The sequence below is a fragment of the Rhinolophus sinicus genome, chromosome 3 (genome assembly GCF_057876585.1).
Source record: "Rhinolophus sinicus isolate RSI-liver-muscle chromosome 3, RSI-T2T, whole genome shotgun sequence".
Lineage (NCBI taxonomy): Eukaryota > Metazoa > Chordata > Mammalia > Chiroptera > Rhinolophidae > Rhinolophus > Rhinolophus sinicus.
Genome location: NC_142503.1, coordinates 145,672,602 through 145,699,641, shown reverse-complemented (window position 1 = coordinate 145,699,641; position 27,040 = coordinate 145,672,602). Strand labels below are relative to the sequence as shown.

The 27,040-nt window shown below is 46.1% G+C and overlaps 1 protein-coding gene across 3 annotated transcripts in view; it reads right to left on the bottom strand.

Moving 5' to 3' along the window:
- Positions 1–1,795: 1,795 nt before the first annotated feature.
- The window catches only part of GLDN (gliomedin), a 66,526-nt gene continuing 41,281 nt past the window's right edge, over positions 1,796–27,040 (bottom strand). For 2 of the 3 annotated variants that reach the window (XM_088797208.1, XM_074327744.2), the window contains 8 exons: positions 22,020–22,037; positions 21,515–21,622; positions 13,894–14,031; positions 11,329–11,466; positions 9,124–9,207; positions 8,906–9,031; positions 7,706–7,856; positions 4,697–5,308 (listed from right to left, as the gene is read on the bottom strand). In XM_088797208.1, the coding sequence (XP_088653334.1) occupies positions 4,831–5,308; positions 7,706–7,856; positions 8,906–9,031; positions 9,124–9,207; positions 11,329–11,466; positions 13,894–14,031; positions 21,515–21,622; positions 22,020–22,037 (1,241 nt within the window). In that variant the 3' untranslated portion in view covers positions 4,697–4,830. Of the gene's footprint in view, positions 5,309–7,705; positions 7,857–8,905; positions 9,032–9,123; positions 9,208–11,328; positions 11,467–13,893; positions 14,032–21,514; positions 21,623–22,019; positions 22,038–27,040 lie in introns of all 3 variants that reach the window. The other variant, XM_019730649.3, reaches the window with a different exon arrangement.

The window sequence follows — 27,040 nt, the reverse complement described above, 5'->3', positions numbered from 1 at the left end:
GATGTGGAATCCAAATAGTAGTGAGTGTCCCCTACATTTGTAGAGAGCATTAAAACATTGAGGGGAGAGAACAGGTGATATTTGAGGACATTTCCATTTGAACTTCTAGGATTAAGTGAAATCGTGTACAAATTGAAATTGCCTAGAAGAGACATGGCATATAGATGGTAAGCACCGAGCACTAGCTGCTTTGATGCCTCTAGAACTTTGAGCCTGGAAGGGTCGTCCACTGGCAGTGGTAGTTTTCAGAATAACAACTGGTACTGGACTTCCGCACGTGTGTCTACTTCCCAGCACATAATCATTGGTATGCCTGTGTTGACAACTTCTTTGCTGGGGCGTGTTCTCTGCCTGACTAGGCTGGGTTTATTCCTCTAGATTCAGCTTTTAAAAAAGGAATGCCTTTAAAAATATGTATGCAAAGTTAATTATTATCATTTTCCAACTACAAGTACTAGCTCCTTCCTTTGGAAATGGCAGAGGGAGGCGGAAAACATGATCATAAAGTCAGGAAACAGTGTCTCCTCTTGATGCTCGTTCTTAAGTTGTGATGTTGGGTGAATTACTCATCTTCTCTGACCTCTTTCCTAGACTTTAAAATGAGAGGATTGGATTGGGTGGTCTATAAAGGTCCCATCTTGTGTTGATCTTTTGTAATCCTGTGGTGATGAATGTGGCCTCTTGGCAAATGAATTTGGGACACTGACAATGCCAGATTACTAGACACAAGAACTTAGCAATTTTATAATTAGTTTTTTTTGTTGTTTTTTTGTTTTGTTTTAGATTTTAGAAGTAGTTTAACCACCACTTCTTAAGGTTTTGAGGCTGATCATAGCACATTGCTTGGAGGGAAAAGCAGTGTGACAGATTCATCTCATTCTTATTTTAAATCTTACAGTGAATGGCTATAAGATTGGATATCTTAGCATCACATGCACAGTCTGGTACAAGTAAAGGGGCAAGACTACTATTTTATCTGTGGACTTTTCTTTTTGTTTTGTATTTTAATGACAAACATCATCAGCAGTGCATGCCTGGACCACCCACTAGACACTTTTAGTTAAGGTTATAAAGAAGCGCTATAGGTTAAGGCAGCAGGTTCTTGAACTGTTTTTTATTATTTATTTTTTCCTTCATTATTTGGGGACAATTTTATTGTAAATTTGTTGTATAACTAAGGGACCATCTTTTTTTGTGGTGTCAAGTGTTACTAGCTAATCAGAGCAGCAGCTAGAAATGATGCTGGATCCAGAAGAACAAGAGGGTCAGTCTGGTTCCCTGTAGGGATGAACTAAAAAGTAACAACTGTAATTTATTCAGGATCACGTATTTTTCAGAGCATTTCTCCCTTCACATAGAAACACCGAAGGAGGTTAAGTAATCCTATTACCCACATTTTACAAAAGAAACAGATTCTGAGGCATTAAGAGACTTGCCCAAATTCACACAAATCCAGTTTTTTAAATTTGTACTTTTTCATTTTTAGCCCCAAATGTTCTTTCCAGTTGCCTTGCCTATGCCAATAAATTAGCGAATCTTCATTGCATTTATGTCTATGTATATCTAGTTCTAGTTATTAGTTTTACATTTTTCATGATCTTCTATAGAGAAAACATAGTCCATGTCATGATTTCTCAGTATTCAGAAGGAGATAGCAAATTGCAAGAGTTTCAACAGGAGCAACCAATATAATTCTACCACAATATTGTTTGTGGTGGTTGTTTTTTTCTTTTAAATGTTACATGTAAATTAACAAGAGGTAAAAATATAACAATACACTTGTTTCAATATGTGATTGTATTCAGTGATGATTATTTTATTGACTAAAGTTAAATAAATTACAACCAAAAAAGAAACATTCATCATTATTTGTTGTTCAGAATTGTTCAGAATCTGTGGTTACAGACTAGAAATTGTGGCCTTTAACAACGTGACACACAAGGTCAGCAGCTGGATGAAAATGAAAAAGCCCTATCACAAACTTACTCTTTAGATGGTTTAACATCAAATAGTCATTTTAGCCAAAACCTGCTCTCTGCAGCTGGAAAATGACACGTGGCTTTTCAAAAATTGTAGTCTCACGACTTTTCACCTTGCAGCCTTGAAGGTAATAAAACTGCGATGGTGCCTGAGATCAGAACTCCTCATTTTAAAACTTTCGCCCCAGAACTCTTTCTCTGTCATAACACCTGTGTTTGGTGATACGCTGAGACCATGACCACCTGCAGTTTCAATAGGACATGTTATCAGTCGAAAGAAAATGCTTTGAAATAGGGTCCAACCTGCCCTTGAGGATGGGAGGTGTGGTTTTATTTACTTTCTAGTGGGAAGCTCTCTAAAAGAATTAGAGACTTATCTGGTTTGATTCTGACATCAGAAGTGCAGATATTTGGAAAAGTGCTTTAAAGCAACTTTGGTATAAGTGATAGTGGAAACTGATAAAATGATATCTTGACTCTGAAACACAATGAGCCCAAACCTTTTCTATTTTTTTCTTTAATCAACTACTGCTTGCAGGAAAGAATGAGTAAAATCTTAATTCTTTTCACTCTGTAAAGACAAACTTTCAACCATATTATGAAGTGACCCACTAAACCTTGATAAAACTCAGTTGTCCTTATATATTACACTGCCATAGGAAAAAAAAAAAAATCCCAGTATAAGCTCCTCCAGTAGAGAGCATATGATTCCTTACCCACAATTAAGGAATCAAGATAATTCAGATATCAAGCAAGATGGGTTTCTAAAACTTTTTTCCTAAAAGGAATATGTGTTAATGTGCTGATTTAATAACTAACCTCTTTTGGTCGCTACCATACATACAATTAGTATTGTCTATATTACTATTGCTCATATGGTTATTACTATGAAATTATATTCATATCCAGGTCCCCGGTATCCAGCAACAGCAACACATTTATTTCAATACTTTAAAAGGAGACTAGCATTCATTAGATACATTGATCTTGAACATGAAACTCTACTTTTTTACAAAACATGAATTTGAAAAGAGTATTTTTAAAAAGCTGTGATGACATGAAACAACCAGTCTAATTAAAAACTTGGGGATGGGGAGGTAAAGTTTCAAATACCCTTATTCTGAGAACACAACAAAAGATTCCCTAATAGCTGCCTAGGTATTTTTCAGGGGTGGGGAGATTTAAATATTTGAATCTGTACATTCCCCTAAGTTTTAAAATAATTGTCTATTAATAAAGTATAAAACCAGGACTCAGGTTCAGTGAGAATGGATTTGGCGCCAGTCAGAAAGTTTCAGAAGCTCTCCCCAGCATACACATGTATCCAGTGAAGGCAAATTGCTGAAAAGTCATTGCATAAGACTTCCCTTAGGTCTCCTTCCTGGCTGCAGGGCCCTAGTAACTTTCTAGATTCCTCTCTACTGTCAGTGGCCCTGCCTGGACTTCAGTGCCAAGTGAAGGATGTTTGAAGTACTGAGTTGGCAGAAAAATACACATAACAAAGACATTTCAGAGCAAGTTAAACTGGATTTTCTCCTGGCATTCAAGGGGACCAGATCACATCCTTTGAAACTATACTAGGGAAAGGACAGTTCACTAACTGCTTTTAGGAAGGTCCCTTAATTTTATGCTGTTCTCACCCTTCCCCTTTACCAAAAATTAAATGACCACTTCTTGATCTGGAACAAAACAAAACATAACAAATAGGTTCTGGTGAGTAAGCCCTTCCAAGAGTCAGGCTCCCTTTATATGCTAGATCGGGGGTCATCAAACTTCTGCTGTAAAGGGCCAGAGGGTAAATGTTTCAGCCTTTACGGGCCACTACTCAGCTTTCTTGCAATGATTCAACTCTGCCATGATAGCGCAAAAGTAGTCACAGACTATATAACACACACCCAAATGCGTGTAACTGTGTTACAATAAAACTTTATTTACAAAAAACAGTTGATGGGCTGGCTGTGGCCCTCGGGCCAGCGTTTGCCCATCCCTGGTCTAGATAATAACCACATGGTGCCTCTCTTCTGAAAACTGCACAGTACTTCCCGCGGTTCTAGCTAGATTAAGGCCCACGCACACAGTATTTACTATGGAGAGTGGATCCATAGCTGTGGTAGAAAAAGCCAGTGAGACCGGAAGCCAGTTTATGACCCACAGCTGCAAATCAGCATTGTCAGAAATTGATAGGAACCCGGAAGGGCCTGTTTGTGTTTCATTAGGACACCTGGGTGTGTAGCTGTTCCTGGCTTCTGCTAATCTTGGAGCGGCAATCAGAAGCTGAGGGTGATAGTCATTCCGGTGCTGTGGTTGCAGGTGCAGAGGCCGAGAAGGGTAATAAATTATAGGTAACATGGTACCTCAGCAGCCTTACAGGGTCAGTGCAGCTTCCCAAGGCACCAAATATAAGTCAGCATTTAGGAGTTCATTGCTCAAGCAATCCGGCTGATCAGCTCAGAGGTCAATTTGCTCCTCACATGGCTAAACACCAAAACCCAAGACCAAATATAGAAAAGTGGTGAGAGCAGCAATAGCCAAGAGTCACAGAATTCCCTACAGGTAGAGAAAATCTCACCCATCAGCTTAGCCAGCCCTTTCATGTTACCAGTGGGGAAAACAAGGCCTGAAGAGGGAGAGGTAACTTGCCCAGCTAATTTTTGGAGGAATCAGCAAATCTCAGCCATTTTGACTTCCAGTCTGTTATTTTCCTTTAAAGAATCTGAATTTAAAGAGCATCACACTCATGTCATGAGAGTATGATAGCCAAGTACCTGGCTACCCTTAAAGATAGTTTTCTGTTGGGATAGAAATGGTGCCAGAGAACTGAAATTTCCTGAGGGGAACAGAATGCATCCCGTCACTGGTTGAATGTAGCTGAAAAAAACCGCATAGGATAAAGCATTAAATGGCCATCTTCCCACGAATATAAATGCTGGTCTCTCATATTGTATGATAACATGGCAAGAACAGACGGGGAAGTTCTTAAATCAAAGTTTGCATTGATCTGTTTCCTTCCTAACAAATCAAAGGCAAATGTTACCCTCATGTCTTTGGTGTCCGTGACATAGAGGATTCCTCGGGCAATGAAGGCGTTGCCGGCCTTGGATTTGGGGTACGTGGTATTGATGTGTTGCACCACAGAGAATGTCCTCTCATCCAACTGGGCGACAAGAATGCTCGCGCCATCCACACTGGAAGCATAGATAATCCAAAGGCCCTTTTCATCTACAGCTAAATTGAAGTAAGTCTTGGAATTGGCAAAGAGGTATTTTCGATCAAAATACAAGGCATTTTCAAGCTTCAGAGTTTGGGACGTTTCTTTGCCAAATTCAAATCTGAAATGTGTAAAAAAAAAAAAAAGTAGATTTGAGTCACGACTTTTGTGGACAAGGGTGGTTTTTTAAGTGTCCTTTATTAAACTGGGGTGGGGCCTGTGATTCTGCATTTCTAGTAAGTTCCCAGGTCACAGCCGTACTACTGGTCCATCCCAGTGCTATGAGCAGCAGGAGTGTAAAGGACCTTGCCGTGTCCACCTATTAGCCATGTGACCCCAGGGAAATTCCTTAACCTCAAGAATCCTCAGGTGTTTGCTGACCTCCTGAAATGCCCTCTCAAAGATTCCCAGAGTTGCAGAGGCTGCAAAAGATGATCTAGTCCAGTCCTTTCATTTTGCACACGAAAAAGAAGTGACTGGCTTAGGAAGACTCAATTAAGTAGCAGAGCCAGAGTTTGAACTTAGGTTTTCTAACTCCGAGCTTGGGGGTTCTTCCTCCACTCCATGCTGGAATTTTAAGTCAAAAATTTTACAGCAATCTAAATGAAGAAGAAAGTCACCAGCTGGAAGAGATGTAGCAAAGTCATGGCTGTGAAGTCAGCTTATTTGTCTGGTAAGTGACCAGATCAATGAGGCCACGGCATGGAGTCCCACACCCTCAGCTCCTGGAGGCTGCCTTATTTGACCAACTCCAAATTTAGACCATATCAAAAAGTGAATTATGATTCAAAAGGTACCCGATTCCAGGAATGAAAATTCAGGGACATGGGCTAAAAGAAAAGGAAAACACTAGAGGGTGCCATTGAGCAGCAGAAGAAACGTGAAGCGTGTGGATCTGGGGATATGCCTTGAAGCATAACAAACTTGAAGCCAACTGAGAAGCCCTGACGTAAGTTTGAAGAGAAAGTAGAGAAGAGGGAGGGCTTGAGAAGGCCCTCCTGCCCAGGCCAGTTCATGGGGCTCGCCTTCCCCTGAACGCGTGGAATGCAGGACTGCCGTTTGCTCCCTGCCTGGTACTGGCACCCAGCAGCGCAGCGGCAGTCCCTGATGAGGCTCGTCTCCCCACACACAAAGGATCTGATTCGATGTGTCTCTCCCTCTGCTCCCAGCTTGTGGCCTGGCACAGAGAGGGCCTCAGTACAAGTCTCTGAACCAGTGCATCACGCAAGGTTAGCTTCACTAGAAGACTCATTCTTAAAGGGGCTAATCCTCTTTCCGGGGCTCATTCACCCCAGAACTCCCCAACCACCTCACCCCCATGTAAAAGCCCTATATAAATGGCAACAGGGAGCCACAGGGTTAAATGAGGAGAAATGGAGAGGAAGGAGTATGTCTGGGAAATGATGACTTTGGAACAGGAGGTGGGTCCGCTGTCCTTTTCTGTTAGCACAAGACTCTTGCCCAAATGAGGTTGCTGGGGACGTGTTGGGATGCTGGGGCAGGCTGGTAGATGATGCGCTGAGAGGCAAAGCAGAGGGCATTTCCAGCCACAGCTGACACATGTCTCATGTGGCTGGTTTAACTGCACGTTATACCAGAAAGCCCGTCCCCACCCTAACCGGAGCGCTCCAGTGCCAACGAGGGTGTTGAGGCTGAAGAAGGCAGGAGGGAGAAGGATCCTAGGCCTCCTTCAAGGAGCTTGTCTCTTGTCTTGAATGCCTAGGACCATGGCTTTCGTCATACTGGGACTGTTGTTTCAAACAGGGCTACAGCTAGAAGGCTGCAGAGGCTCTGGCCCACCTCTTTATTGCTACTGAGGCTGTGGAGACCACGGGAGGTGGTGTCTCTCGTCCAAGCCCATGGAGGGAGTAGGCGGAAGAGTCGAAACTGAGTTCACTGCTTTGATTTGCCCAAGATGACCTGCTTCTGCCTCTAAAGCCCAGAACTTGATTTCTTCTTGAGCCATAATGACAAAACTTCAGCAATTCATGTGGGGAGCCAGGAAGACTCGGCTACTGCCCTGGGCACAGGCTACCCAGGTGACCAGCTCAGCTCCCTTCCCCTTGGGAAAGCAGAGGTGGCCTGGCGAGGGAGCCCTCAGGATGGCAGATCAATCTGAAGGCAGAGGCCTCTGACAATGATCTCAGTTGTGATGTGAAATTCTTCACACTCAAAGATTTTCAGAACAAAACTGATTTCGGGATCTCACACCTTCCTGCCAGAGGTAGCTCTGGTTCTTTTCTCAAAGGATGAGAAAGCTGCACTCTTTCCCACTCTGGTCTACTTCTGTCTGGCTCTGACCTGACTCCAGACCAGCAATAAATGCAGACCCCAGGCAGGGGCTGGGACACAGGACTCACTTCTCATGTCCTGTGGTTCATTCGGTCAGCAAACCCTGATTGACCTCTGACTGTGTGCTAGGCTAGAAACACACGTAGCTGATGGGTAACCACAGCGCCACACTGCAGGTGATGTCTGGGACACATGAGAAGGTGCTGCGGGGCCCCAAGGGACTCACCTCACTATGGTGTTGGAGCCTCCTTTGTGGTAGTAGAGAGAGCTGTTGTAAACGGCATGCCCACAGCCGTGGAAATAATACGGGAGGTGGATGAGCGAGTAACTGCCATTCAGCAGGGAGGGCTGGTCCTTGAATTCCTTCACCCTGATGCCTGCAGGAGGGAAGCCAGGGAAAGGCTGTTACCATCGCTCTGGTCTGGCAGTCACAGCTTGGGAGTGAGTGGAGAAAGGTGAAAAGGGGGGAAGTTGGAGTGAGATGTCCTGCAAGCGACCTTGTCCAATTTGAAGAGTCTCAGATTTCCAAACTCAAAAGTCCACTTCTCTCCTATGAATTCTGAAGGGCCTTTCAAATGCAGTAGGCACAGAGTCAGCTTTGCCCCTCCCAGGAAAACCGTGACACCCCCTCCCAACCCCACTCCAGATTGTTTATAAAATGTTGTGTCAGACTGACATAGGCCTATACTACGAATAGCAAATACCTGGCAGTTGTTCAGTCCCTCCTGCCTTCCACAGCAGCCACTGCTAATTCACATTACTATTTCTCTTTCCTGTTGAGCCCCAGAATGCTGCTCAGCTGGTAATCTGGGCGGTCACTACCAGCGGATGAGTTAGCCTTAAAGAAATGAAGCCGCATATCTCAGTATTGCTCTGACCAGTGAGTGTGGCCAGACCCTTTCTGGAATGAGATCACTGCTACCACGACCAGCAATTCCTGACCACATGCCTTTGGGGCAGTATGACCAGAATCATGCTCCGATGCAATGTCTCTGCAAGATGGCCCTTCACCTTTTCCCCTGGGCTTTCTGTCCACCAAATACCTGAGAAGATGGCCAAAAGTACTCTCCTGGGGGTGCCAACCTCAGAGATAGATGAACAGTGCAAGAGATTTTGTCTCTGACATTTTTTCCCCATTATGGTTTTGGGGTTTATGAGACCATCAGTCATAATGCTATGTTGTTGCCTTCTGGATACTTTGCCTAAAACTGGATAAGCTACATTAGGGGTGCCCAGTCATGAGCCATCAGTGTGCGCAAAGGAGAAAAGTATTCTGCCCACTCATTTGTGCTTTCTAAAATAGAGAGCAGTTGTTACACCAATGAGCAGGGATTTCAGCCACACAGGAAGAGAATCAGCCTGAAGGTAGGCAACAGATGAAAGACACCATGACAACAGATACAGACCACCTGCCAAGTGAAAGTACCTGAGAAATGTTCAGTCACCCAGATCCGTTCATCGCTCTTGTTAGCAGACTCTCTTATCCAAGTCCCAAATGTCTCCGTAACCTTTAATACTTGCGTTGGATTTCCAATGGAAGTGATCGTGGATTCTACCAAAAGAGGAGAAAGTTACTCGCCCGCCAATTATGATTTTAAGGTATTTAATTTCTGATTTTCAAAATAGGGTGCTTTGTTTCTGTACCTGCTCGTGGGGAATGGTGTTCACTGACTTTCTCATCAGCTTTTCCAACCAAGGTGTCGTCATTGGGGATAGCACATGTCTCACCTGAAACAATAATCAGAGCGCATGCAGTTGGCACAGTGAGATTTGTGTAACTCTATCATTGGCGCTTTCCCCACCTCAATACACACTCTAGGCCCAAGCGTCCCTTACAGTAGGCCCACCAAGTTTTCTGGTTGCTTGCTTTTAAACAAGTCACACACTAACAAATTTTCCCCCTGCTTGGTGACTACAGTTGCTAAGATGGTACGATGCCAAGAGGATTTCAGTAAAAGGGGGAAAAGTGGCCTGAGCCAGCCCATTCAAGCCCTCAGCCATCAGAGGGAAAGAGGTTTCCTGACACTTTCCTGGTCTCTCTCTGGGCAGGTGGTATTATTATTACTATCATGACTGCATTGTTCTGGAAGGATTTTCACTTTCAGGGAAGCCGACGTAGAGGTGTGAGGAGCAGCCTTATGAGTGGGGGCCCACTTTACCCCTCCTTCCAGGACTGCTGGGGGAGGAATCACAGAGGAAGAGACTTGAGGCAGCCCGGCCCAGAAACATCTGAGCCCTTCACCACCATTTCCCCTGAGTTTCATCTGGAGTTTCTACTTAGGAACTTGGGCTTTGCACAAGAAAGGGACAGGGAGACCCTCCTGTTCTTAGTCTGAAGAAAAGGCTCTCCTTAATTCCTGTTGTGCCAACCTGCTTCTAAAGCTGTGGGGGCAGGAAAGGGGTTAAAGAAATGGAATTTGGCTAGAGAGAGGGTCAAGGTCAGATGCAGGAAGCTTGGCCGCCAGGGTCTCATTTTTAGGGGGCAGAGTGGAAGATAATGGCCTGTCATTTAAAGCAGTCTTCACAACTCTGGAGCCCAACTCCTGCCCACCAGCCTCTCAGTCCACAGGCAGGCAGAGGAGAGCGCTTCTGCAGGCATCCACTGTCACTGGCTGACAGAGCCCTGCAAAGTCGAATTCCACAAAGCTCAGTCAGATCTGCCCTCTTCTCGGGCTAAGGTTGCCCCTCAGTTCATTCTCCGAGGGAAGCTGAACAAAGGGCTGACGCTAATGGAGGGGGTGGTGCTGAACACCAGCATATGAGCAGCTAACTGCTGAGCAGAATTGTAATCAGGCCCCATTTAGTGTGTGTGTGTGTGTGTGTGTGTGTGCGCTTTGAAAGCACATACTCGCCCACTCTGACAGCTGAGTGCATGCCCCCTAAATGCCTTCCAGAAAGAATAGAGCACCGAACAGAACTAAAGACGGTTTAGGAAAGTGGCTGTGAAATCCACAGCAAGTGTGAGGGACACTCGATCAGGGCCCTCTCTGCCACAGAAGCGACAGCATCAAGTTGGGCATCCTCATGGCCCAAGTAGGTGAGTAGGTCCCAGGTCACCGCTTTTGAGGAGAAGCTTTAGCATCCCATTAATATGGCTCTTGATTTCTAATCCTGTGGCCACCTCTGTTACAAACTGGCCAAAGAACAAGTCCTCTTGGTCTACCAGAGATCAGGTGTTCCTTACCTTTGATTGGCTTAGTCTCAAAGTGTGAACTCCCATCTCCGAAAGGAAAACGCTCTAAGAGCAGAGGCTTCACAGACACACCTGGGTTTAAATCCTGGCTCTGTCACTTCCTAATTGAGTGTCCTTCGGCAAGCTATTTAGCAACTGGAGGTTTCAATTTTGTTCTATAAATTGGTGACAATAACAATGCATATATCCTAGGATCACTGTGAGAATTAAATGAACTAAGCCCTTAGCACCAGGCCTGGCACGTTGTTAGCACTCAAAGTGGCAGTGGCAGTGCTGTGGGCATTTACCCAAACTGAACTTGCCCATCTCCTCAAGCATCAGTCGAGCCCTTCACGCTCCAAAGTGCACAGCGTAGCCTTCGAGATGATTTCAGGGGAGAAGGACGGTGGGTCTGGCAGGGAAGAGGAATAGCCTGGTGATAAGCGAAGGGAGAGGGATGAGGGAACAGGGTGGGAGGCCGAATTCTAAACTTGCCACCGGTCCTCATTCCCAGGACAGACTGCTTAGGCTTTCCATAAACATGTCGCGAGAGAGAACTCTCACTTTGGACAACATCTCCTCCCGCTGTTTAAAAAATCTGGTCACAAAACCTGGGAGAAGCCCAAGAGTTGGGACATAAGCAGAAAAGACAGTTGCCCTGGGGCACGTTTGGTGACCTGAGCACTGGCCGTTGAACACGTTTGGCTGCCGAGAGCCTTTAGATCTTCTGCTTCCAGGGGGCCCTGGGGGACCTGGAGGGCCGGGGGGCCCAGGTAGGCCAGGCGGGCCTGATGGGCCTGGGTCACCTTTGGCACCTGGAGAGAGAGAAAGGGGGTAGGGGAGAGAGGTTGATTAAAGAGTCATAATCAGAGATGGGTTTCACACCAGGGAACAGGAGAATGAGCAATTGCAGGGAGGCTCGCTAGAGCCTCCCAGGAGTCACTGCTCTAGCCTTGTCCGCGCAGAGCTGAGGAAGCACCCATAGCAAGTGCTGAGTTCCAACTACATGACAGGAACTGTGTGCCACGAATTTTACAAATCTCCTCCCTGTCGTTCTTCCCAGCAACTCTGTGAAGTAGTAGTAGTAACCCCTCAGTGACTTGAGTCTGAGGGAAATTCAGTGCGTTGCCCAAGGCCACAAACTGAATAGGACTGGAACCCAACCTCACGTGGGGCTCACTCCAAAGCGCATCCTCATTTCACTGGCTGACATCCGTGGATCTCAACCCTGGCTGCTCATTAGAATTGCCCAAGGAGCTTTAATACAATTCTAATGCCTGGACCCCATCCCAGACCAATTAGATCAGAATTGTGGGGATGTTGCTCATCTGTATTTTTTATTTTATTTAATTTTGCAAGCACAGCTGACGTACAATATTATATTAGTTTCAGGTGTACAGCATAGCAGTTAAACATTTATACAACTTACAAAGTGATCCCCCCAATAAGGTTAGTACCCATCACACACCATACGTCATTATTAAAATATTGTTGATTATATTCCCTATGCTGCACTTTATATCCCTGTGATTGTTTTTATTCCTCTGTATTTTTTAAAGTCTCCAGCTGTGCAGCCAGGTATCAGGAGCTCCTGCCCAGCTCTGTGACCTTGAGCAGGCAGCTTAATCCTGCTGAGCCTGCTTCTTCCTATCCAAATTGAGTCTCATACTCCCTGCTCTCCCCTTTGAGAATGACTGAGGTCACTGGGTGAATGCTCTGACAGCCGGCACCCCTACACATCTGCAGGCAGCCATTCCTCTAACTTCAGGAAGCTAATGTGCAGGCACCCTCTGCAGGGGCCATTCATTCTGGAGTTTTAATAAGGACTCCACTGGGCTGGGTTGTTCGGCCTTTTGGTTCTACCCTCCTGTTTGGGGCTGACACTGGTGATCTAAGGTCTCTTTCGCTGCCTCTTCCCAGTCAGACCAAATAAGGCTTTTCAGTCTCTTTAGAGGGGGCAAGCAGGGATCACAGAGGCTGGAGGTGGGTCTGTGCCCACTCTTGAAGGGGCAGAGATCTGTAGGCAGGGCAGAAATGATCCAACCCTCCTACGCCTTATCTGCTCTCTGACCTCTCAGCTCTGGCCTGGTCTCCTGAATTGGGGTACACTCAGGGAGGTTGTTTTTCTCAAAGGTTTGTCATTACCCCTCACTTGTTCAGTATCGGAGAATGCAGTATTCTGGATGTAGAGACTTCCCATATAACTGAAGTGTAACACAATATTATATTTTCAAAGTATATTCACATACATTACCCTGTAAAAACACTTCTTAAATTTTATGTATTTTGCATAGCAACCTCCGCTGTTTATGAAACAAATCATGCGAGACACAATTTGATCTTCCCTCGATGCTTTGGTCTTAGCACAGTGTCTGGCAAACAGCAGGTGATCAGTATATTTTCAATGGATGGATGGGCAAGTGATTCAGGGTCATCATTCTGAATATCTATGATCTTAGCTTCTTAAGGACAGATGGCATGCCTGTCATTTTCATATTCCTAGTCTCGGCTCTTAGCAAAGCCCATAATTCATTCTCTGAAACTCAATCAACATTTATTGAATACATTAATAGGATAGTGATGTTTTTATGATATAAATGGTCTCCAAAGCACTGTGCTTTTAAAATTCTCCTGCCTCATCCTCCTCCATGACCATCAGCTATCACCTATTCTTCCCACCATGTGATTGTCTTTCTGTGGCTCACTGCACCTCCGCCTTCACCCCCACAGACACCAACTGTCTGCTTTTAACCAGGGCTGGAAACCAGAAAAAGACTGGCAGTGCTGTCTGCCCGGTATTCTATGCCAAAGGCTGAGCCTAAGGGCCTGGGGATGGTCCGGCTTTGATGTGAAGACAATGCCTGGGTTTCCTATCAGTTGTTTTCCGAGTATTTTAATGGCTTGCTTACTTGTATTGTTCTGGATTGTGCTGGATTGAACAGATAGTAATATTTGGAAAAATGAAGCTTCCTTTATCCTAATTCAATCCAACCAAAATGTTTAGCTCTGAATTACTTAACCTACTTTTGCGTAGAGCCCACATCTGGTCTTGCCAACGTTGGGTAACATGCACAGTTTCCTTCTTTTCTGAAAACGCAGAACTCTGAAACATGCTACGAAATGGGTGGCCACGTACTCGTAAGGCAAAAGAAGAGAGAAAACCCAGCGCAGCCCTTGCATTAAAGCCCAGGGAGGGCTCGGGGCCCGTCCCCCAGGAGGACGGCCCTCGCGCCGCCTCTTACCGGTGGGCAGTACATCGTTGGACACGTCCCCTTTGTCTCCCTTGTCACCCTTCTGCCCTGCCGGCCCCTCGCTTCCGGTCACGCCCAGGTCACCAGTGTCTCCCTTTTCCCCGGGAATTCCTGTAGCTCCAGGTAGCCCTGGGAAAAACAATGGTTTATTAGTTGTTGTGCAAGAAATGCCGGCACACTTCTTTGTGATATCGTACCGTGTACGTTCAAGGTGAAGCAGTTTCAGAAACAAAATACTTGACCCAGACAACCATTTTAGGACAGCAGTGCAACCATGGTTAAGGAATAGGATTTCCAAGTGGCTCTAATGGAACATTTTTAGACATTTGATTGGGACAACGGGATGAAGAGAGGACTGAACCACAAGAGGGGACAGACACAGAAAGAGAAGAAGGTAAGTCCTGGTCAGAAGTCTGATCTATCCACACAGGTTGGATGGAGCACTCAGAGGGGTTGGCTTGATACTAAACGGTGGGTGCTGTGATGTGCGTTCTTTGGTTTATTCCTCACAACATATTGGAGTGGAGTCTGGAGCTGGAGTGGAGTCTGGAGTGGAGTGAGCAGCAAAGATCTTCTGATTCCATCACCAATGCCCTTTTCTGTGACATTCCAATGCAAAATGCTTTTAATCAAAATAGCAAAGCATGTTGCTTTAGGGCAGGCATTAAAAGGGATGGTTATAGTGTGAACAAATTGCAGTGGGTGAAATTTGTGCCTCTGCTCCTGGGGAGCCATTACTACAGGAATTGCAGTCCTGCCGTACACGGCTAGCAATTGCCAAGATCTACGCCATGACCTGTCTCAGCATCGCACTCTGGGCAGCACAGGGTCCCAGTCCCTGGGAGGAGGGGCACGAGCTAGGTTCACAGGGTTGTCACAGATTACTGTTGGTGGGCAGTTTCCAGCCAGAAGCACAGGGAGGGGGGCCCAAACACAGCCTGGCAATTTCACGGTTCTGAAGAAACAAAAACCAGAATTTAGGGACATAGAGGTGGCTGGAATTTGTGAGACAGAATATGAGAGAGGAGATGGTTGTGTAGAAACTGCTAGAGAACTTCAGAACTTGAGTTCCTGGCTGAGTAATGATCTGTACAGGGTATAAGACAGGGAAAGGAATGAACAGAAAGCACTTTACTGCACAATTCTCAGAGCCAGCACAAGGAAAGTTCTCATTCCCATCACTCAAGGCCGAGAGATCTCAAAAAATGGTGGGATATTGGGTAGAGTCCTTGGAAAAGTCTTGCTTTAGTAGTGGCGCTAAATTAGCCCGAGAGTCACGGCTGCTGTGGATCCATCATAGCAATGCTTACAAACGATCTTTGAAAGGATTAAACTGATCTGCAAGTAATTTAACCGCATGCCAGAATAAAGTCCAAAATTTGAATCACTCAATGTGATGCTGCAAATTAACAATTTAAGAGGAAATCATATGGTCATCTCAATGGATACAGAAAAAGCATTTCATAAAATTCAACACCCATTCTTAATAAAAATTCTCATCAAACTAGGAACAGAGGAAACAGCCTCAATCTGAAAAAGGGCATCTCTGACAAGGGCATAGTCTACAGCTAACATCATCCTTAATAACGAAAGACTGAATACTTTCTAAGATCAGGAACAAGGCAAGTTATCTACTCTCATCACTTTTATTTCGCACTACTGGGGATCCTAGCCAGTGCTAAAAAGCAAGGAAAAAGAAATAAAAGACACGTTGGAAATGATGAATTAAAATTGTCTTTATTTGTAGGTGATGTGATTATTTATGTAGAAAATTTCAAGACATCTGTTTAAAAGCTACTAGAACTCATGAGGACCCAGGGGCGCTGGAGCCCTGAGACAGAAAGAGATTGCCTAACATTGTGCAAAGGTACTGCCACATATGGTCAACTAACATGATCTCCTATTGCAGGGAGACATCTGTTCCTTCTGATGACAGCCTCCTGGAGATACTGCTCAATGGAGATATGGCTCAAAGTGGCAGAGATTTCAGGCAACAGGAAAGAGCCAGAGGCATGTTTTAGTGCAGGCAAAACTTTAATTCCTCTCAAAGTCTATAACCCAGAGGGTCTAGGATCCACTGCCTTTTCTAATTACCCTTCCAGTCCCCATGTCCCTTCTTATAGGCTGTGGCTAAGTAAGTGCCCATTCACCCCTCTCCTATTACCCATCAACTTGGACAATCCCCACCCTTTGTCATCCTTCTGGCATTGCAGTTGTCCTCCCTCCAGATTTAAAATCAAATCTGGACTGCCCCGACCCTCACTGCCTGCTAGCACCGTAGGATTCAATATAACTTCCCAAGGGACTCATAGAATTCTGGATTGGAAGGCACCTAGAGGTCAGTTATATCAACCTCCCATCCAACCCTCAAAGCCTCTCCATCCTCCAACTGGTTCTTCTCACACCCTTTCAGCAATGGGGAGGTTACGGCATCACATCATATCATAGCACATCACAGATCGTACTCAAATATTCTGCATTGCCATTGAAGGTAATTATTCCCCAAAACACAAATCTGGAGCTCTTAGCACCTTTTCCTTTATGCCAAAGGAGAGGTAAATATTCAAAATGGTTTCTGTTTTTCCATGTTCAAGGGACCCTGTAGAGACCACCCCAAGGAAAACAGCAGTGTACAAAAGAATCTTTAAATGTTGATCACTATTAGAAAATGTAGTGAACAAAGAAACATTTGCTAGATTTCAGCCAACCTGAAAACACATCTCAGTAAAAACCATAAAATTCAGTGGCAGCTGGGAGTCTTGGGTGCCCTGCCCCTGCCGGTGGAGGTCTCGGGCAGGTGTCACACACTGAGAGGAGCTAGGGACAAAACAGAAGAGGATGCGAGGAAGAGCGGAAGCCCCTCCATTTTCAGCATTTGCTCTGCCACGGATTCAGTAACACGGGGGCGAATCGTGCCTCTTGGGTGGGTAATGGCTTGTGATACACGTCTCACAACCGCACTGGCAACGCATGGGTCTGGGTCATCCCTGCCCAGGGTCATCAGGACATCTTGCAGGGAAAGTGGTTTGTTCACTTAAGAGGGTGGTTTGCTCACTGAAGAGGAACCTTTAATCAGGGATCTCTGCATGAGAAGGCGTTCTTTTGTCAGTATTTTAAATAGGCAATTTGGCACATTATCTGCAGGACAGAAAAGACGAGACCGTTGCCATAGAGTCCAGTCAGCACAATGCATCAAGTCTAACTGACACCGTCTAAAGGTTTCACATGCCCAGATTTAGCAAAGCTCAGGGAAATGGTATCTTCTAGTTACTTCAGGGTTTTCTTTTTCAGGCATTTATTCTAGTCACAAAAAGCCTTTCTGCATCAGCATCCTATTTCCCCTTCTTTTATTCTTTCCTCTTATCCCTTTGATTTTCTTTCTCAAAAAGACCATGTGTGAAACAGGAAAATGTTCCTACTGTAATGCAGCTATTGTAAGGCAGTGCCCACAGGGGTGGGTGTTTACAGCTACGATATTAAAGAACTTTCCTTAAAGGTGTATTTTGAAGCTTATCTGGGTGTGTGTCATCGTTTTTAAGGTTTAAGAAAGGGTGGGGGATGTTTTGTCTACATATAATCTGTTAACCTCTTGTGACCATCGCCTCTGACAAAGTTTCCCCTTGTCTTTGTTGATGAAACTTCCTCGGCCATGCGCTGGAGATGCACTGGTCTCAGATGACACCACTACCTAATCACATTCCCCATCAGAAGACCCGTGTGTGGCACTTCCCACCCTGCCCTGACTCAGCTGTACACAGTCACACTATCACTCTGTGTGGTCTGGATGCGGGTATTGTTTGTCCCATGACGCCTGTCAGCACATTCTGCCGGAGAAGAAGGGCCAGATTCTGCTTGCCTAACTCGTGTGCGAGAAGTGGCTCTCTGCTCTTTTTCTTCCCCGATGGCACCCACTCAAAACAAACCATTTTACCATCTTCAAAGTTGGGGGTTATATGATGTTGTGGGGGTCAATTCCAGCCTCCTCCCTGCAGGGGGTGAGGGAGGACAGCTTATTTTTGGCAGGACCATCTATCACAGACTGAGGCAGGGGACAAGGGGACTAGAGAGGGTGTAGCATAAAACCCAGCCCCAAGACTGGGATGAATAAGGAGGAGGGTGTTTATTTTTGATTTTATGGGGCTTTCGTTTTTAGAGAAGACACTGTAGCATTAACTCTTAAGTGAGAAAGTGAGACAGATGGAGAGAAAGAAAATGTTTGGTTTTGAGGCAACAGAATGCCAAACTTCACTGAAGATGCTAGTTGCAAAATGACAACTTAACTCTCTTTTAGGTTCAATTATTCTCCTCAAATCTAAGTCAGAATATTCAAATGAATACAGGTATTTCTACTTAGTTTTACTTTTGGTCTAAAACCAAGTTTCTCCTTCCCCGTTTTTGGAAACAACAACAATAAATAACATTAATATAGCACTTACTATTTGTGAGGCTTTACCCTAAATGCTTTACGAGGTGTGATCAAACAATATGGTGAACGTTTAAATAAAAAAATATATATATATTGCAGTAAAAGACACAGTGCATTAATCCCCCTCAAAATACTCGCCCTTACTTCAAACACAAGGTCACGCTGCCAGGGCCTTGGCAGGTGTCCTGCGCTCTACCTGGGCCAGTCCCTCCCTCACTTTCATCCTTCAGGACGGACCTCAGACATGTCCTCCTGATCCTCTCTCTCTCTGTCCTGTAGCTCATAACACCCTGTTCTTTCCTTCAAACATGTATCTCACGTCATGATTACAGACGTATTAAATTGTTGACTGTTAATATCTGCCTTCCTACCAAGGATGGAAAGTTACAGAATAGGGGTTGCATCTGTTTTGTTTCCCCACTAGTGCTTTGAACCTTCACAATAAATATTTGCTGATGAACATTCCCACCCTCTTCTGCTCAGTCTCATCTTCAGCCTCCTTTGCCGGTTCACCTGCTTCTACTCGGTCACTAGATGCTGTTGCTTCTCAGGGCTGGACCCAGGCTCTCTTCTCCTCTCCTCTCCTGTTAGTTCCCTCTCTAAGTGCACACACCCATGCCCACATGCCCATGGCCTCTGATACTCCCTGATACTCCCTCCTCTAGCCCCAGGGTCTCCTCTGACTTCAGACCTGCACCCCCAAGTCCCCCTGATTCCCTCTCCCTGGATATCTCAATCTCAGCACATCCCATGCTGAGCTCCTTGCCCCAGGGATGACCAATGCTTTCAACAACCTCCTTCCATACAGCCGGGCTCTTCAAATAGCCTTTGTCCTTATATGTCTACAAGGGTAGTTAGTCTCCCCTTCCTGTGGCCTGGGGCAAGGACGCCCTCCCGGGCCCTTGGTGACTTAAGTTCTAACTTCCACCTTAGTGGAAGCTTCTTGTTCTACGTTGCTGACTCCAGGAGGCCTATCCCTGGGCAACTGCTGCAGGGGAGTGTGTCTTTGCTGCAGTTCCTATGGGATCTCCAGGAAAACAAGGACATGGTCAACGTCCATGGATAAGCAAAACTGGAGATAAGACTTCTCCCTCATCTGCTGCTGTCTCCTGCTCCAAGCCTTCTCCCTTCCCTCCTGCAGCCGCCCTCAGCACAGCTGCCAGGGCAATCCCTGTGACACAGCAAGTCTCTGCTGTGCTGCCAACCTTCCCCATCTCGCTCTGAGTACAAACCACAGTTCTTCAAATGCCTGGGCTCAACCTGATTTGTTCTTCTTACCTCTCTGGTCTTAACTCGACCACATTCACCTCTCATCCTCTCTGTCCAGCCACCGTGGCCTCCTCCCACGCTCTGCTGGAACCTCGCATCCAGAACCCCCAGAACTCCCTCTCTCACCTCTTCCAGGTCCCTTCTCAGGGGGACTTTCCTGGCTTCCAACTCTACAGTCACCCTCCCCCACCCCACCCACACTTCCCACCCCCTCTTCTTGCTCTAGCTTTTCTCTTTGGCACTTAGCACCATGTAACAGATGATATATTCTACTTATTTATCTTGTTTATTGTCCATCTGCCCAGACTAGAATGTAAGCTTCACGAAGGCAGAGATTTTTGTCAGCTTTCTCATTTCTGGATCTCCAGCATCTAGGAGAGTACCTGCCACGTAAACACATGTTACCTAAGTGAATGAGCTTTTCCTTGTCTCCTCTCACCGGGCTATGGGCTGCATGCTAAGCACATCTCTGCAAGGCCAGGGGTCGGTTTCAACCCCTTGTGAAAACCACCCCTTTCCCATCTGCCCCACCCCCAGTGCTAGCATGGTGGGTCCCTCCCCCTCATAGCTGTCCCTCATAATATTCATAATACCCATAGCTGAATTCTCAGGACTGGATCACATTTCTGGGGGCTTCCCAGAATAAACCAAATGTCGGCACACTGATGGTCATCATTATTCGACGCTGATATCCATTCATAATTATAATTATTATGGGACGTGGAACAATCCATTACTTCTCTGTAATTCTGGCTATAATTGCCGGTCTTCTGAGGACAGAGCTGACGTGGACCGTGCTGCCCATTTTCACAGAGACTGCCCCCTGGGAACATGAGTATGTAGATTTTGCCAAGTGGCAGAGCCCCTGAACAATTCTCTCCTTCTTCACTGGCTCTCAGTTCAATTGCTTATGGGAATAGGAGCAGAGATGCTGGAAGGAGTTACTGTGCCTCCTAGACGAGGGCCTGTTCAAGTGAGTTGGGGTAGCAGAGCCAAGCGGTTGAAAATAAACAAGAGGGTGTGATGGAGCCTCCATCCTCCACAGTGGCCGAGAGCCAGGCCTTCCTAGAAACGTCCTAAGTAGACTTTACCCCCTGCACTTGAGCTTCCACCGTGCCACGTGCCAGCTTTTTTCAGTGAATCTGCTCAGGCCTTCTCCACAACTCCCCAGGATTGGTGCTCAGAGCCCTTCAGAACTCGCCCCTGCCTGTCCCTCAGCCTCCTGCCAGGCCCTGCTTGAGCCCCTGCTTCTTACTACCCTCTGGGCACACCTGACACCTTGGTGCTTCTGGGCCCTTTGCCAGGGTGAGGGCAGTGCTACTACTCACAGCAGGGCAGAGGAAGTCCCTTGGAGATGCCAGCTACATCTTTGTAATCGTTCTGTGAACCCTGGACAGGAGTCTACACCTGGGACCCTACAACCTGAGTGCTATTCTTCTCGAATCATTTCAACTATTCCTCTAGCAAGGAAAACCCAGGAGCTGACAAAGTCAACTGATTTTTAATCAAACACAAAGATTTTCTGGGCAGGAGGAGGCAGTGAAAAGGCAAGGCAGGAACTGACCCTCCAAAGAACGAGGGGCATTGCACACACAGCCATCACACAACCCATGGAGTACCCCTCCCCATGGCCACTGCTCCCGCTCCTTCCATCTGTCAGCTTGCATCAGAGCAAGCAGAAGAGTGGACGTCAGTTCCCAGGGACAATACTTCTTCTGTTGGAGATAAACTGTCATGAGAGTTGGACCAAAAAGTATGTCTTTGGCCCTACAGAACACAGCAGCTTCCAGGCAAGAGTTAAACCAGTCTTGCATGCAGAGATGCAACCCCTTATCCCCACTGCACACACTTTGGCCCCTTCCAAATGCGGTAACAGAGACAAGCAACAAGAAAGTAATTAAAGAGTTGACAAAATACCCATTTTTCCTCTTTTCCCATTTGCTCCTTTTTCGCCTTTTGGGCCCTGGGGACCAGGCGGTCCATCTGATCCATTGTGTCCTGGTAACCCATCAATTCCTGGGGGTCCTGCATCAAAACATGGGGAACAGGAACATTAAGAAACGAAAGTCTCTTCATTGAAGTTAAGGTCATTTCCTTTAGCCAGTGAAACTGGGCAGATCCTTTTCCAGATCCTGTCCTGCTTCTTCCCTTCCTTCTCTACCTTCATTGCCCCTGCCTGGAGCGGAAGGGGGGGGGTGTGAGGCGGGGGTGAGGCGGGGGGAATGGTGATGGCAGATTCTCAAGTGAGAGGGGACAGGAGAGCTCGTGACTGGGGTAGAGAGAGGAGGGGAAACAGTCATAGTCAGGTTATCTCTAGATTCTCCCCACTTCCCCACCTGGTCCTTCCTGAGTGATCCTGGGGAGCCAGACACCCAGATAATCCCTCCCACCCCACGAAGTAGAAAAATCCATGGGCTCTTACCTGGTGGGCCAGGTGGTCCTACAATAGAAAAATAAATTTAGGTGATAAACCGTGGGTGAAAGAAACCAAAGCCAGCTCCATACCCAAAAAACAAAGAGCACCTTCCCCTCTTAAAAAGTACTAATCACCTACTGGCACCAAGGAACCACCCCATGCACTTTACTTAGAACTCAATATATTTGCCCAAAAAATTCTTAAAAGAAACTCAACACAGACCAACTTGCCAGTCAAAACCACTTCTGTTTAAGTTTCAACAGATCAAAAATAATTTCTGAGCTGGCTTCATTGTAAATTCAGAAATCAGTCATCTTTCAAGCAATCAACCTAATTAAATGAGGTTGGGTGACAATGCAGGTGAGCTAGTGCAGCCGTGGCACAGGTAAATGTCAGCAAATGGTAGTGCTGCCATTACAGGGCTGAGGTCTGGCTGTCATGAGAGGAGTCCCAAGTGTTTTTATCCAGCCAGCGTGTCTCCTCTAGGATGCCAAGAGCAGAAGCTGGCTCTCTGGGTCTCTATTTTGTTGCATGAAATAGCCTAAGAAAAACTGAGGACCCAGATCAGGTAACAAATACCTTCCTTAGTGTGTAATTACCCAGAAAATCTAAGAGGTTCAGATGAATCATTTACACAGAATCTAACAAAAAGATTTTGCTTCCACAAATAGGAATCTTGTGATCATTTATTCTATCCAAGAACACAAACTAATGAGGTTGTAACATGAGCAGATGAGGTCCTTGTGTTTCTCCAGACCACATATAATCATGACCAATATTGCAATGGAAAGGTCTTGCCCTAAGTCCAAGCTTATGACCTTTCAAAAAAACCATCATTTACTAAGCACTTACTATGTGCACCAAAATATGCCAAGAAGCAGAACTCTTGGTCACTGTGTCTGTTGTGTTTACTATATACATAGGGAAGATAGACACTTTGAAATCACAATGAAATGTGAGAGAGCTACAGAGAAGCACCCCCCCAAAGGGGTAGTGAGGCAGTCGGTGAGGGCTTCCAGAAGGAGGACTTGAGCTGGGGCACTAAAGAAACAATGGGCCTGAGATGGCTGCAGGGGTGAGGGCTGGACATCCCACCCAGGGGACCAGCAGGAGTAAAGGTACAGAGGTGGGAACTTGCGTGACTCAGGGCAAGAAAGGACGAAGACTGACCAAGCTGGCACGTAGAGATGAGGCTGAGTAAGTACTTGGTGGGGCGGCAGCGCCTGAAGACCAAGCAGAGAGGTATTTGTGAGGCAATAGGTTTTTAAGCGAGGGGCTGACTGTGAAATTAGTGTGCATTCGAGACCCTCTCTGTAGGTAGATGTTGAAGAGAACTAGGGAATTAGGTGAGAGAAAGAGAGAGACGGAAATGAGGGGGTGGGGAGAAAATACCCAGAGGGTCTTTGTAGTTAAAATTAGGGACAAGATTATGGATAAAGGTGGTTGGTTGGTGACTGTAGAGTTATAGAGAAAGCTAGAAATTCAAGAGGCATTTCAGCAGAAGAATGAGCAGGGCAATACGTCTGATTGGATAAGAGACAAAGAAGGCCTCTCAGACGGCTGGAAACCTAGGATATTGATGGAGAGAGGCTATTTTACAGTCACGAGGACTCTTGGAAGAATACGTGTTTGAAGGTATGCTTTCCATACATACAGCCCTACTTAGGGCAAACGTGATTTGCTGAAAATGGCATGCTCACTAGGGTCCGGGTAGCCTGTGGCCACATGACTTTACCACCAGATGGCGCACACGTCCACACTGGTAAAGGATGTGGATAGTTGACAGACATCCAAAGAAATCAATCATCATTCCTGATGACAGATGGAGCCAAATTCAGAAGTGCAGGTTGGTAGGAAAAAAGGTGAACCAGCAAGAATCAACTGTATACAATAGGTTTCAAAAGTTCCCAGGACAGTCCAATAACCATTTCTATGTGGTAGGACTATTAGAGAAAAGTCTTGGATGGAGCTATATATTTAGGACACATTAGCCATGGCCAAGGGTGTCACTATGGTGAAGTACTTAGATTAGGGTCCCCTGACAAAGATCCACTGACACCCTATGGCTACAGCTGTTAGTCATTTGAGTCTATAGAATCACCTGGAATGCTCGTTCAAATGCAGCTACCTGGGCCCCTTTTGGAGATTCTAGTTCAGTTTGGATTTAGAGGCCCAGGAACCTGTATTTTCACCGAGCACAACAGGTGATTGGGATGCAGATGGTCCTGGGACCCCTCCCCACTCACATCTGATGTGAACATTTTCTGAGAAAAGAATCAATCACCATCAGCAAATCCTTAAAGGGGTCTCTGATCCAAGAAAGGTTGAGAGCTATTAGTTTTGAAGCAAAATTAAAATGTTTGGACCAACCAAATTTTGGGATGGAGAGAGAAGGGGACACACCCCATCTGGGGGCAGGCAGGGGATGGAAGAGGCACCAGGAAAGAGAGAGAGCGGTCCAAAGTCGTACGAGGGAATCAATCAGGTCCCAGGCCCTGAAGCTAATGGAGAAGTTCAGAAGAGAAAGACAGTTCCGAAGAGTTCAGAAACAGAGTGCTATAGCCATGACCAGCCTCTGTCCCACTGTCCTCTCAGGAGGCCACCTGAGCTGCCTAAAGGCTCCTTATACCTGGAAGAAGCCCCAGACATATGACATTATAATAATGTTAAATGTCACATTATTTATATGGGCCAGCTGGGCATTTAGAAAACTCCTGACCCTTCTCCCCTTCTGAATGACAGACCCTCTGGGAATACCTATAGACGGAGACATTCTGTTAATACTGGATGAAGGGCTGGTTTCCTGGAGCCACCAGTGTGCTTGACAGGGCCCCACACTCAGAAGTGGGCCCTGTGCTTGGGTTTAACGCTCTGTGGTTGCCGGCTAGAAATTTTCAATAATTTTATCTTTGAATGTGTTTTGTAAATGAAGTCCCATGTGATGATGACACATGTTTCAGGGACTTGGAGCCTTGGTTCATATGTGCTCCTGCTTCCGCCTGCCTCCCTGCCTCCCCTGGACAGGTGTTCTGGCTGCTCCCCTGCCCCGTGATGTGGAGCGTTTCCTGACTCCCCACCCCATCAGTGACTGCTGCCAGCTTCCACTCTGCTGGGGGCCTGGGTATGAGTGCAGGGAAGGCTAGGGTTGGGTGTGTGACCAGCAAGCCTGAGTCACAGAGTGGGGCCCCCTGTGCCTGTGAGGGTCTGTACTCACTAGGTGAGTATCCCATGCCTCAGGGAGTCTGGCATTAAATAGCAAATAAAAAGCCCATCATAGCAGGTTGAGAGTGAGACCATGAAAGAAAGGAGGAAAGGAGAAAACCCTTTTTCCTGCTTTTTAAGGGCCCCTCTCTTTTCGTTTTGCACTGGGCCCTGAAAATGATGTCGCTGGCTCTGACTATCCCCACCCCACACTCCTAGCCAGCGTCGGTCAGAATTGGCTAGATGCTTGATAATCGTTGAGCCATTTAGATTCTTCTCCTTGAGATCTAAAATTGACCCACAATGCTCCTAGTTATGTAAATTAGAGATCTTTGGATGGCCATGCACAGTAAAAAAAAAGAAAAAAGAAAAATGTCAGTCTGCCTGAGAGAAGAGAATGAAGTAGAGAGAAGCAGACATGAGTCTGGGTATCACAAGAAAGTCAGATAGACTGTGAGAGGAGCTGTGTGGATTCTCGGTGGCTTTCCCGTTCCTGATTCCACCCCACTGGTGCCCAAGTGCTTTCCTGCTGTCCTCTGGAATGGTGTCAGAACAAGTGTTGCATGACCCAAGGCACCTGCTTAACATAGCAATGACCACAGAGGAAGTAGCTACACATTTACCAAAGCCTTGCTGATAGGAAAAAAAGGCAAAAAACCTCAAATAGAAACATTTCAGAAAGTGAAGTCTGGTTCTATTTGCTTTAGAAAGAGCTAGTGAAAGACCCAACTTCATAAACCTGATACAGTCAGGCCTGAAGCACATCTGAGGTCTGAGGTCTGGAGTCCTCAGTCTCTCCCACTCTTACCCCAGCAAAGACTGCCTGGGGCTCAGGGTCGTACTGGCCATAGTTTCAGGGCCAGACAGGAGCCCTGGCCAGAGGAGGTGTGGTCTCCCCATCACCCTGGGAGTCAGGCATGTGTGGCGCTCCTGGAGGGATGGCCTGAGAGGGCCCAAGCTCTCACACTTGGTTGGAATCTGCCAACACCAAGACCACCAGCTAGTTTGCTTGGGGAGGCCAGTTGAGTGAACACCGTCACATGCACTGCTGAGGAGGACCTGTCCACTTGCTTACCAAAGGTTGCACTGGCTACAGCTTGGACGCCTCCATTCCCATCCTATGAATGCTGATACACCTGACTTGAAAAGGTATCTTCCCTCACATGCCCCCATTAAACTGCAGCTCTGGTCCAATTCCATTTATTTGGTGCATTTCAACTTTGAACTATGGCTATGGTAACCTTAAAAAATTAGAGTAGGGATGGCAAACAGGTTTCATTTCAAGTGCCAATTCTAATCAATTAGTACCGCTTTTTGGAGCACCAGAAAAGAATGACATAAGGCCATAGTCAGCAGCAACTGTGATGCATTATTGATGTCTGCCTGGTTAAATGATAAGGAGTGGTGATGTGTGCCATCACTGGATTGGAGTCACTTGGCTGCGAGGAGAATGGGCACTATAGACTTAAAGCACGTCAGTCCCGACAATCAGTTCAGCAATGTTATGGTTTAGAGATTTTCCAACAAGTCCATATGTGGAAACCACTAGAAGTGAAGAATAATTCAAGAACCTGCCTTCGTCAAGATACCTGCTCTTCCAGAAGGTATTCTGGGGTTCTAAGAAAATATGGGCTCAGGGTAAGATACCTCCAGAAAAGCATATGTTATTTGATAAACTCTGCACCAGTAAAAGCCCCTAACTACTCTAGCTAGTGAGTTACCCTCATCTTCACCTGAGATGTCACGTGCTACACAAAACTACACAGCATCTATCCTTGTCTCCATAGCAACCACAGCTAAGTCCCAGAAAAGGAACAAGAATGGGG